The sequence below is a fragment of the Saccoglossus kowalevskii genome, chromosome 15 (assembly GCF_978046115.1).
Source record: "Saccoglossus kowalevskii chromosome 15, keSacKowa6.1, whole genome shotgun sequence".
NCBI lineage: Eukaryota > Metazoa > Hemichordata > Enteropneusta > Harrimaniidae > Saccoglossus > Saccoglossus kowalevskii.
In genome coordinates, this window is record NC_140655.1 from 33,801,452 (window position 1) to 33,815,656 (window position 14,205).

Consider the following 14,205-nt stretch of genomic DNA (forward strand, 5'->3'; position numbering starts at 1 on the left):
GCCAAATGGCGGCCGCTTTAAGGCCGAAAATGCATTGAAATCGCACATTTTCACCATTCCGGACCCGGATCTCAGTTATGCATGGACGGATTTCATTCAAATTTGGTACATACATTAAACATAATAGGACCTTGATGCACGTCATTTTTTTTCGGATCAAGTTCGAAATAGCCGACTGGCGGCCATTTTGTTTTAAAGAATTCAGTTCTGGATCCGTATCCGAGACATGTCTGGATTGATCAAGTTCAAACTTCACACACACAAGGTACATCATGTCACAAATATGTATGTGCATTTGTTTCATGATCTCATTAACGATAGCCAAATGGGGGCCGCTTTAAGGCCGAAAATGCATTGAAATCGCACATTTTCACCATTCCGGACCCGTGTCTCAGTTATGCATGGATGGATTTTGTTCAAATTTGGTACATACATTAAACATAATAGGACCTTGATGCACGTCTTTTTTTCTTTTCGGATCAAGTTCGAAATGGCCGACTGGCGGCCATTTTGTTAAAGAATTCAGTTCTGGATCCGTATCCAAGACATGTCTGGATTGATCAAGTTCAAACTTCACACACATATGATACATCATGTCACAAATAGATATGTGCATTTGTTTCATGATCTGCTTAACAATAGCGGAATGATGGCCATTTTAAGGCCGAAAATGCATCAAAATCACGTATTTTCACAATTCCAGAACCGGATCTCAGTCATGCATGGATGGATTTTGTTCAGATTTAGCACAATGTGTTGTACATATGCAGGTGCATTTCGGTCATGATCTGCTTTGAATGTATATGTCACTCAAATATGAACGGAACGGGGACGTGTCATTGACAATGACTTGTTCCAATCAGCATAATCCCAATCATCATAATCCCAATCAGCATAGTCCCAATCAGCATAATCTCAATCAGCATAATCCCAATCAGCATTATCTCAATCAGCATAATCCCAATCAGCATAATCCCAGTCAGCATAGTCCCAATCATCATAATCCCAATCAGCATAATCCCAATCCGCATTATCTCAATCAGCATAGTCCCAATCAGCATAATCCCAATCAGCATAGTCCCAATCAGCAAAATACCAATCAGCATAATCCAAATCAGCATAATCTCAATCAGCATAATCACAATCAGCATAATCCAAATCAGCATAGTCCCAATCAGCACAATACCAATCAGCATAATCCCAATCAGCATAGTCCCAATCAGCATAATCCCAATCAGCATAGTCCCAATCAGCACAATACCAATCAGCATAGTCCCAATCAGCATAATCCCAATCAGCATAATCCCAATCAGCATAATCCAAATCAGCATAGTCCCAATCAGCATAGTCCCAATCAGCATAATCCAAATCAGCATAGTCCCAATCAGCATAGTCCCAATCAGCATTATCTCAATCAGCATAATCCCAATCAGCATAATCCCAATCAGCATAATACCAATCAGCATAATCCCAATCAGCATAATCCCAATCAGCATAATCCCAATCAGCACAATCCCAATCAGCATAATCCCAATCAGCATAATCCCAATCAGCATAGTCCCAATCAGCATAATCCCAATCGGCATAATCCCAATCAGCATAATCCCAATCAGCATAATCTCAATCAGCATAGTCCCAATCAGCATTATCTCAATCAGCATAATCCCAATCATCATAATCCCAACCAGCATAGTCCCAATCAGCATAATCCCAATCAGCATAATCCCAATCAGCACAATACCAATCAGCATAATCCCAATCAGCATAGTCCCAATCAGCATAGTCCCAATCAGCATTATCTCAATCAGGATAATCCCAATCAGCATAATCCAAATCAGCATAGTCCCAATCAGCATAATCCAAATCAGCATAATCTCAATCAGCATAATCCCAGTCAGCATAGTCCCAATCAGCATTATCTCAATCAGCATAATCCCAATCAGCATAGTCCCAATCAGCATTATCTCAATCAGCATAATCCAAATCAGCATAATCCAAATCAGCATAATATCAATCAGCATAATCCAAATCAGCATAATCTCAATCAGCATAATCCCAGTCAGCATAGTCCCAATCAGCATAATCCAAATCAGCATAATCCCAATCAGCATAATCCAAATCAGCATAATCTCAATCAGCATAATCTCAATCAGCATAGTCCAAATCAGCATAATCCCAATCAACATAGTCACCAACGGACAGACGTACAAACCATATACTACATGATGGTTACTGTATGGGTTAATACCTGCATATAATACATGTCTTTTCATTTTGAATGGTCTATATAATAATCTTTTGTAACACTCGTTTGTACACTGCGAGTCACCCCCGAAGTTCCGTTGTGTGCTTGGCCGTTGTTGATTTTACTATTTTGAACCTCTTGACAATGTTGGCATCGGTGTGGTGTAATTAAGTGTTCAAAAATCAAACACATGTGATCCGGGGAAGTATGGGAATATCGAGTGATACTGGCGTGAAAAAATAAAACACGTCCTGTTGCATTCTATGTTTACTGTTACGTATATTACATCAACTACAGTAAAATCGTTAGCCATCTTTTCTTAAACTCCTCCTGCACTAGGCACTGACCATTGTCACTGCATCGTTTGTGACACTGCATTTACGGTTTACGTGTGGATGTCCATACTCATTATCCCAGATTCTACACAGATATGTACTTTATTGATATATATATACATAAATGAATCGTTAGATATTTTACATTAAATACTGTTCGGTTCAACTTTCACCTTGGCAACGCCCCATACAATATATATTACATATATATATATTGGGCAATGTAGGTGTTACACATCTTTTGAAATGATTGGACGTTTTAAATATTCTTTCCCAAATATGATGTAAACTATAGACTAATCGTAATATGGCGGCGTCGTAAACGGAACAATTAAAGTATTTTTTCTGTGAAGGACTAGGAACATTAAAAAAACGGCGAATTCCTAATTATTACTTCAAAGAACCAACTAATGACATTTTCATTTGTATTAAAGCTGTTATTACAGCATTCATTATAAGTCATTATTATTATTAACCTGCCTGTTTAAACTGCGGGCGTCTACGGTATAGGGGAAATATAGTGAATAGGTTACCATGCAAATTTGATTTTGACAATGACTTTATATAGTAAATTAAATCATAATTAAATGGCATAAATGAGATATTTAATATGAATAAAACAAATGTTAAAAAAAGAGTTTGAAATTAATAGTTAATATATAAAAACAAACATGCTTAAACAAATAAACTATTAACAAAGCAGCACAGTTTGTAACAATGTAATGATGTTAACGCATATTGACTTAAAACTATATAAACCACATAAGCATTGCATATATTATTTATTGCACATGTGTTTATATAAATATCATGATTGCCCTGGCATCCATTAAAAGTACACGCGATTTTTCATACGTATACTCTGAGCCAAGGATAAGTTCATCGTAACAAGTTAAATCTCATGGCGTAATAGGTAAATGCATAGGTAAATATCACCAGTAAATTATTGCATGATAATATTACGAATATTGGCAAAAAAACGCAGTTAATCATATATTTAACGTCGACATGCATGATATATATGTGGTTGGATTAGTGCCAAAATTTCTAATTATTTCTAAATGATTATTTTATTTAATCATTATTTTATAATTACATTATTATATCATTATTGTGTAATTATTATACTATTATTGTTATTATCAAAGCAAGTAGACTTCCGTAATCCACAATGCAATATGCAACATGGCTGGTGACTTAGCACAGCCGGTCATTGACCTGCTACAAACGCAATATATTCCTGAGAGTACCCCTCCGGTGAGAAAGTTATTACAGTGAGTGATCTCGAACCTCGCGACACTTTGCATATTTCAAATCCACCAGCAAATTTTAATTTTGAATATGCTTCAACCAAAGTAATCACAACTTCAGCACTATCAGTCCAATAGGCATGCGTAATTTACATTCCCCCAATCCCGCTTTGATTAGTAATCGTCTATATCTTCTGGTCAGGCGACCAATGCTGATCTAGTAGAAGCTAGGGCTATCCATACATGTGACCATGTTGGACGAGATACGTTGTCGCCCTAACCATGACGAACTGCACGACGTCTCCTCGTACCGCATCTTCTGCTGCTTGAAGATGACCGGAAAACTTCCCCCATAACGACGTCTTCCAAAAGTTTTCCTCATTTCGTCTCTGATGGTGCTGCCCAGATCTAATGACGGATACACACCGGACGCAGTACCCGCATCATTACGTGGTGACGCCGTCGACAACAACTGTGTAGATTGAGACTTCGACCTATCTCTGTGACGATGGACATCCCTGTGAGATGCATATGGTGCCTCTTGAATTGCAACTCTGTAATATATCACTAGCGCTTCTTAAATAATTGCAGGCATCTCTGGTGCTATCTGAGTCTGCAGCAGAGCTCAAATGAACACGTTTTCTCCCGCCAGCGGTCATGACAGTGTAGACCCTTTAGGCCTCCATAATATGAGTCTTTCATTTTACGGGTTAGCAAATATTTCCTATTTTTCAGCATAAATTTCATATCATGGGTTTGTTGACGGCTACATAAAAGGAAAATAAATATATATTGCGTTTAAACTCATCCAACGGGCTGCCTGAAAGTGATAATAATGTTGGTGCGAGCTAAGAGAGTTGTTTATTTAATAATAATAAAATAACGAAAGAATAATGAAATAATAATGGCGAAAGAAATTCACAATAATGATAAAATAATGAAACAATCATGGCAAAAGAATTACACAATAATGTAGAAATAATGTAAACACAATGAAATAATAATGGTATAATAATTTCACAATAATGATGAAATAAATTAAACACAATGAGATAATAAATAATAATGGTATAATAATTACACAATAATGATATAATGATAATTAAATAAAATAATCATGAAAAAATAATTAGAAAATATTTAATGTTGGCACTAATCTCACCCCATAGATCTACTCCAATCTACTGCAGTTACTTCGATCACATTAATCTTTAGTGAAATGAGTTGTTTTATATGATTCTGCATTTCTGTTTTTGTCTTTTTTTTCGTAATTTCAGAGTTGCCGCAATAGCACCATTAAACACATGCTGAAGTCCTTGCTGCAAAAAATATAAATCATCAAAAAAGATCATAAGTCACAAGAGTAAATATCAGAGCTGTATTCTAAAAACTTAATGTTTTAATAAATACGTGTTACTTTCACGCAAATATGTTAATTTTCTACTGTATATATATATAAGCAAATTGTTGTTGAATGTTGCAATAGTGAATTCACATTACATTAACCCCATAACACGTGATTGTGTGGTCACATTATATTATTACTTTACTTGCATTTGCCCTTGCTCTGAGATGCACATTTAACATATGGAAATATATTTAACATATGGAAATATATCATGCGTTTAGGAGTATACTAGTAGATATATATGTCATATGCACAAAGTACAAACACGTACCTGTGTAAAAGCTGAACATTCAATATATTTCACTGCATTGAGATCTTTGGCTTTTTTCTTCGCAATTTCTGGTGTGATTGGTTGCTGTCCGCAACGTTGCAGCTTTTCAACAGTATCGACATCGTTGCGTAAGTCAGTTTTTGTCCCGACCAATAGAAATGGTGTATGTGAACAATATTCTCGTATTTCAGGAACCCACTATAATAACGACATGTGGTTCAATTTGACTATATATTAGATAGGTGTAGTTTGTATTTTGCTTCCTAAAAACATGTTTTCAAGTCACACACATAGTCAATGTAATTAAACTCCAAAAGTTTTTCTACATTCCTATACTTTTTTCCGAAAATGTGACAAAGATCTATTCGAAAATTGAAAATTATGTGAATTTAGTCAAAAATTAAAATTTAGAGGAGAACACACAAAGATTTTGATGGGGAAAATTATGGTGTGAAATTGCATTTGATTTGTTTGTCCTCTCAGCATATTGGAGCTAGAGAATTGTTCGTATATTTCCAATCTAATCATGCGTTGAGGAGAAAAACCAATGGTTCTATCAGTTATGCAATCAACTCATCTATTTCATATTATGTTTGCATGCAGGTAAGCGCATCACAACTGAAATGCAAATTCAGAAAAACAAAAACATGATTGGCACTACAACTGCAAGGACGTACCTTGATTTCGACATTTTCAAATGATGACGGTAAAACAACAGAAAAACAAACAAGAAAAACATCGGCTTGTGAATAACTCAATTGTTGTAGCTTGGCGTGATTTTCTGGTCCTATATAAACAAATAATAGTGTGTCATCAAGGAGTGTGTAATTTTACAGTGATATTCGATATCAATAGTTTAGGTGATAAGAAATAATATAGTCAAGGAAATAAAGCTTGGTCATTATCAAAGTTTTATTAATATACATTTCATAAATTGAAATAGATGTTAGAATTCAAACTGACCAATCAGAAATGGTATTGTAACATCATCGCGTGCCATAATTAATATTAGTGAGTAATTCAACATTATCCAATCAGCAAGCGTCTCAATTTAAATAAGTAAGCAATCGTAGTTGTTACGTCACTTAGAAGTAGACAACGTTTTGCTTTTGAGCCAATCACTATTAAACACTCGAATTGGCAGGATAGGTTTTTTTTTATGATTTCTACGTTGATAAGCATAGTGCTTTTCACTGTATCAATGAATGCAGATATGCGATATAATTGGTCTATAAGACAGAACACGAAAGAGTTTGTCTATATATATATGATATGAGATGATATGTATTGTTGATCTATCCCGTGCCAGTTCAATGCTGGCGTCAATCGAACTTATTTCTGGACATTGCTTTACAGAACATAGTGAACGCCCGGAACGTTTTGGTTGGATACACACAAATGAGCGAAGTTATGTTTTCAAAAACACGTAATGCGCATTCTGCAAACAAGCGTCATTTGTGACATAGTGTTATGATAGCGAATTCACGTTGGCACATTCGGTTCACGCGCCCTCCACGTTGGCACATTCGGTTCACACGCAAGTTATGTTTTCAAAAACACGTAATGCGCATTCTGCAAACAAGCGTCATTTGTGACATAGTGTTATGATAGCGAATTCACGTTGGCACATTCGGTTCACGCGCCCTCCACGTTGGCACATTCGGTTCACACGCCCTTCACGTTGGCACATTCGGTTCACGCGCCATCCACGTTGGCACATTCGGTTCACAAGCCCTTCACGTTGGCACATTCGGTTCATGCGCCCTCCACGTTGGCACATTCGGTTCACGCGCCCTTCACTTTGGCACATTCGGTTCACACGCCCTTCACGTTGGCACATTCGGTTCACACGCCCTTCACGTTGGCACATTCGGTTCACACGCCCTTCACGTTGGCACATTCGGTTCACACGCCCTTCACGTTGGCACATTCGGTTCACACGCCCTTCACGTTGGCACATTCGGTTCACGCGCCCTTCACGTTGGCACATTCGGTTCACGCGCCCTTCACGTTGGCACATTCGGTTCACGCGCCCTTCACGTTGGCACATTCGGTTCACACGCCCTTCACGTTGGCACATTCGGTTCACAAGCCCTTCACGTTGGCACATTCGGTTCACAAGCCCTTCACGTTGGCACATTCGGTTCACACGCCCTTCACGTTGGCACATTCGGTTCACACGCCCTTCACGTTGGCACATTCGGTTCACACGCCCTCTACGTTGGCACATTTAGTTCACACGCCCTTCACGTTGGCACATTCGGTTCACACGCCCTCTACGTTGGCACATTCGGTTCACACGCCCTTCACGTTGGCACATTCGGTTCACGCGCCATCCACGTTGGCACATTCGGTTCACAAGCCCTTCACGTTGGCACATTCGGTTCATGCGCCCTCCACGTTGGCACATTCGGTTCACGCGCCCTTCACTTTGGCACATTCGGTTCACACGCCCTTCACGTTGGCACATTCGGTTCACACGCCCTTCACGTTGGCACATTCGGTTCACACGCCCTTCACGTTGGCACATTCGGTTCACACGCCCTTCACGTTGGCACATTCGGTTCACACGCCCTTCACGTTGGCACATTCGGTTCACACGCCCTTCACGTTGGCACATTCGGTTCACGCGCCCTTCACGTTGGCACATTCGGTTCACGCGCCCTTCACGTTGGCACATTCGGTTCACACGCCCTTCACGTTGGCACATTCGGTTCACAAGCCCTTCACGTTGGCACATTCGGTTCACAAGCCCTTCACGTTGGCACATTCGATTCACACGCCCTTCACGTTGGCACATTCGGTTCACACGCCCTTCACGTTGGCACATTCGGTTCACACGCCCTCTACGTTGGCACATTTAGTTCACACGCCCTTCACGTTGGCACATTCGGTTCACACGCCCTCTACGTTGGCACATTCGGTTCACACGCCCTTCACGTTGGCACATTCGGTTCACACGCCGTTGAACATATATTACAGGAATAAATAGATTGTTTGATCGTGTCAATGACTGCAGTGATTGGCTGATCGCATGTTTACTCTGCCACGCCTTAGAGACTTGACTTTTAAGAGTTTGTAACCTTTTGTATGGGAGAAGTACGAGAGAACGGCGAAGGGTTAGCTCAGCTGACTGTTTGTAATGTGCTAATGTGTATTCTTTTCGATCTAATCTAGTTAAGTTCCGAGAACACAAAGCAAGTTTTCATACTATGTATATAGTTTACGACACTTATTTAGATATATATAGTTTACAACACTTATTTAGATATATATATATAGTTTACAAACACTCGATTAATCATTCACTAGGGTATTCGACATAATGTACATATTGTCACAAACTAAGATATCAGAATGGCAGTCTTACCTGTTGTGTCGGACAGACTCAGTGTGTATGCTTCACCATTAAACATAACTGAAGTGCTATAATTATCGAATACCTTAAAATGGAATGAATGGTATTTGTTATATTTATTTGAACTTTAGTATGCAGACAAAATTCCCTAGCAATCAACACGATGCATACCATGAGCATTAATATTGGAAGTAAAATTACCTCACATGATTCAACCATGAGAAGCCTTATCAGATGAGTGGTAACAAATTGAACTGATAAGCTATAACACTGCTAAATAAAACATCGGACTTTGGTCCATTTACTGACACTGTAGCTCTCTATAATAGACGATAGTTGTCGCGCTGCGCATGTTTGGTAATTAGTATGGTTTAAAATTATAGTTGATCATGAAAAAATCCATGAATGCACAACGCGACGAGTGTTTTAACGTATACGCCAGACACTATCATAAGTCACGTACGAGTAATTATTTTATTTGTAACACGCGCAAATATACTTACAGTTGTGATATACTCTTTAATAAATGTATTCGTCGTGTATGCCTTCAGTAAACACGTTTTCCCCACAGTTCCGTCACCAATAACCACACATTCTATTTTATTCATACTGAAAACACGTGTAGCAAATAATTATATAATGTCAAACAGTCAAAGGTGCCAGCCTGTCTGCAGCATTGTTTGCCAATTATTGGATACCATTACTTACCTTCGTGTTTTCTGTCGCTATAAGTCGTATTTTCACTATTACTCGCCGGGTTTCAGCTTCAGGACTTGTTTCAGTTCAATTAACCGAATGCGAGTGTTCACACTGAAACGTTGGATGTGCTTCATGAACACCCTGTGTACAGGAGGAAGTCCACGTACTATTTGTATTTTAGTATCAGATTAAAAATTTACAGAGAGTACCACTAGTGTCCGTTAATGACTATAGTTTACATAATTAGAGAACACGTTATATTATACCACGTGTTGCACGACCTTGTCCAGCAACAATTGTCGAACTGTACAGATTGGTTGCACAGCTGTATTGGTTAGTATATGTTTACATTACATAAACAAACTTTATAAATTGGGTAGACTTGTGCGTCTATTATTTGTTTATCTAATAATTTAATAAATTATTTAAACACACTATTACTTTTAAATATTTGCAACTTTTCAAATGCCGTGTTCATTACTTGTCTAGACAATTTACATTGACTGTTTTTAGAGGGTGTTGGAAAGATGATTTAACATACTGTCTCAATAAATAAATGGAACTATGCTTTATTATAATTGCTTAAATATATGTTCCTTTTCTATAGGCTTTAGAAAAATTAATGTCGAATACGTGTTCCTGAAAACCAATGCTTTTAACTGATTCACCCATATCCTCAAAATGCACCGTTATAGGTTCTCTATATACACATTGAAGCGAACATTAGTTCCAGCCGTCTGCTGTGCGTATTTGAATCAGTGCCTTATCTGAGCTATTTTTTTATTTCTTAACAGACCCATTACGTCAAATACTGAAAACCCATAGTTTTGAAATAACGTGTAGTTAATCTGCTCTTACAAAGACTCGTTTAAAGATAGACAGTACCCTCATAACGATGTTTCAATGTTTACGTAATCACTTTTGACTTCAGCCAAGCAATATTATACGCGTCTCTCGTACACTGTAACATCAGGATACTTCATTTCCCGTTTTGTAAGCGCGTCGATAGGTTCCTGTTTCAACACGGTAAGTAATATTTCGTTGCTCAAAGCAATTCGAATCCCCGACTTCGCAACTTTTCGAATTCTGCACACAAATAAAGTCTTGTATAATCATGGTCACGTGCCTTCCAAACACACAGTATTCAAGAGACTGCTTCGCATCGTCCGAATCGCACGGCTTAGCTGAAGCTGATCATTCATAACCGGTTCACGAACATTCGTGTTAGGAAAAGCTGTACTCACTGCAGTTAAATCGAGTCATTTACTTGGGCGCGCCAAGTAGCTTGTACCATAAATCAGCGTTGCTGTATCATAAATAATAATAATATTGTAATTTTGTATTCATTTCAAAATGGTTAAAGCGGGATAACAACACACGCTAAAAATGCATGGGCATCTGTGGCTGGTGTTAACAAGGTTTTCCACGATGAGAAAGCTCATTATAATGCTGGTGAGTGGCGTTTTGACAACTTTAGAAAAACAATGCCCCACACCGCGTCAGCTAAGACAAAGGATCGCCAATCCGCGAATTCTCCAGAACATTACGCAGCAAGTTTCTACTCATCGAATGAGTTAAAATTCGACGACTTGACATTAGAACAATTTTTGCTGTTGTTGCAACATCCAAATTTGTCTGTTCAAGAACGTAATGGCAGACTACAAATCCTTCACGACAGTATAAATGGCAAGTTGTACGGAGCTACCATGCCGCTGTCACTCGTCTGGTTGAATCACGCTATCGATCATGGAGCGATTCCTTTTTTTTAAAGAAGTCTTCTTTGATTTTTCACCGGAAAAATTGAAATCCAACACCTGCCATAAAAGCAAATTGACTGGTATGAACATTGCAAGTAGTAGTAATGGAGATGTCCTGGTCTGCTCTGCCTTTATCGAAGCAGGGTTGTGTTCCTTTGATCCCTGCAAGTACCACACTTAGAGTAGGGTAATGAACCATCTAACTCAACATGACTGAGCCATTAGGCGAGCGGTGGATACCAAAATAAGTCATTATTTTTCGAGTTTAATACACCCCTCATACACATTCACACAACATATATCATTTTAAAGTAAATTTTATCAGCTTTCAGAAAAGTTCTGTTGTGGTTTTGAAATATGGTACCGTTTTCCAGAAAAGTTAAATGATGTTGGTAAAAAATCTCCGTTTTACACGTAAAATGCTGTAAATTGTTTGGTTTGATGTGATTTATGTGAAACAAACATTAGATTTTTGAAATAATCTATTATGGTGAATAAAGTGACAACTACAGTGACAAATAAATACAAATTTGCATATATTTGCATAATTAATAATGCCTGATATGGGCTGCAACAGTTCCCACTTACAAAGTAAACAACACATTTGAGTAGTTTTATCAACATTGGTTCATAAATAATTTGAACAACAAAACTAAACATTGTGGAATATCAATAACATTGAAATTGTAATACATGATATATCATTATTATATGCATACAAATTTTACAAAGGTACAAAATAGTTGCAGGGTCATTATGCAGTTATGAAAGCAAAACTCAATACTGATTGTTAAATACAAAATTGGTTGTACAGCTTTTGTTAGTACAGTCTCATCACAATTGTATGAAAACAATCAGAGGCCTGCACCACTTATATCACGAATGTTAAAATTAAACTAATTTGTAAATCTATGTTTTCGTGAAACAAAGTAACAAATGAGTTTTATTGGTTATTAAATTCCAGTCAAATAACACAAATTATAGCCTAGCATAAACAGTGTGACATGTCTCATACTGACCTCGCAATCAAAATTATAACTAATGCGATCATTGAATACAGTGAAACAACATATACTGTAGTATACTACGTGTGTCATAAATAAAGGATTTCCTGATATGTCTCTTTGGATTTCAATTCTCTCATATTTAACCCCAACTTTTGTTTTTCCAAGTCACAGACAGGAAAGATATATTGACAACTATGCATTAAAACCGCTGAGATCAATCACATCATGCTCGTTTCAATATGGTGAGATATTATATACAATTTTCTCAAGCATCTGTAATGTCATCATCTGAGTCACCATAGTCAGCTATAACATTTTCACATCTATCACTAGCATTGCATGGACACAGTTCTGTACAGGCTAGACCACTTTGTGTACAGGTACATTCTACTACACAAGTGCTTCTAGTCTTGGAACACGAGCAGAGCAGATCATCTATCATCTCTGCTGCAGATGGCCCGTAAAAATATGGGTAAAATGCATCTAGTTTCCTCACTCGTCTGCCATCCATATCCAACAGGAGATACAACATGCTGCTCAAAGCTAGGTTCGCTTGGTGGTAGTTTGTTGAGTGAATGAATGAAATAATGTATCAGTAAAACCATTACATCTGTATCGGATATACTTTGTTTCTTTGGAAAACTGAATCAGCATGCATAGCATGCAACAGCATCCTAGTGTCTGCGTCCTCGTGACTGAAAAAAGGTGAAATGTGTACATTTGTCATTCAAACATTTGGTGACAGTGTCATCAGTAAAACCTCCAGCCAGATATGCGGTGTGTTGCGGATTCTCATTAAGATGATTTAAGGTAGAGATGCAGTTTATTTGGCTTGCTTTTTAATTGAATAATTAGACAATGAAGATGGTATTATATATCCAACATGTTATATATTTTCTGAAAGCTTATTATACAAACTTTGTAAAACTTGTCTTTATTTTAAATATCCAGAATGCGTTTCTGATTTTGGGTCAAAAATATGCTTTTTTGGACAAAAGTGGTTTAAAAAAAATTAGCTTAAAAACTTCAAGTCCATTTGTGGATAAAATTACATCACTGGATACCTTGGTATACTACTAATTCAAATGCGTCCACTCATCTCTCTAACGACTTTCAAAGTCGCACAGCATGACCTCAAAGTTCACTCTTTTCTATTTTTGCATAATTTATATATCCATGTTAATTGCGGACTTGTTATTTTTGTTCCACTCGCCGTAATAAACTGTCCGGACGCATTTTGAAGGGGGAACACCTTGTCAATAATGTGTGAAAATTTCGAGGCAAATGGCCAAAGCGTCTATCAGCTATTTTAATTTAAAACCCAAGAATTCACCAAAAATAGAAGACGAGAAAAAGGCTAATTTGCATATTTGCGCGTTAAACCGGGAATTACTGCTTTGTCATACTTTGTCATACTTTCTAGACTATTGAAATTGAAAGTTGACGTATAGACATAGACATTTTATGTAAAATCGTTGAACCAGAACAACTGCTCTTGAATATATAAATCAGAAACACGTCATTCATACCAGTGTTTTGATGGGGTCGGTAAAAACACGTGGCAATGGCCAGTAAATATGACGTCATCTCATGAATTATTAAACAGGGGGCGGTCCTAGGAAGGTGACCTTTTATCACGATCAAAACATCATGGCTTCTCTTCGATGTATTTTCAATAAAAAATCTACGAGTATTTCAGAGCCTATGGTTTACCGTGAAGAGTACAAAGTGGGATATTAAATTATTTATCCTTGATGATTTTTATGTAGTATTGAGAACCAACTCCAGGAAGCGAACACACAATAATGAATAATCGCGTAATCCTAGAATCGAAACGCGAGGCACAGAAGTTTTGTTCATCCTTTCCAATCCCAT

General features: G+C 37.6%; 1 protein-coding gene across 1 annotated transcript; it reads right to left on the reverse strand.

Moving 5' to 3' along the window:
• Nucleotides 1–4,998: 4,998 nt before the first annotated feature.
• LOC100367589 (cell division control protein 42 homolog) lies at nt 4,999–9,641 on the reverse strand. Its single transcript, XM_002739130.3, has 6 exons — nt 9,576–9,641; nt 9,371–9,476; nt 8,880–8,952; nt 6,187–6,296; nt 5,510–5,707; nt 4,999–5,149 (listed from the first exon to the last, which is right to left on the reverse strand). The coding sequence occupies exons 2-6, from the start codon at nt 9,473–9,475 to the stop codon at nt 5,060–5,062; spliced, it is 576 nt and encodes a 191-aa protein (XP_002739176.1). The 5' UTR covers nt 9,476; nt 9,576–9,641; the 3' UTR covers nt 4,999–5,059.
• Nucleotides 9,642–14,205: the final 4,564 nt, after the last annotated feature.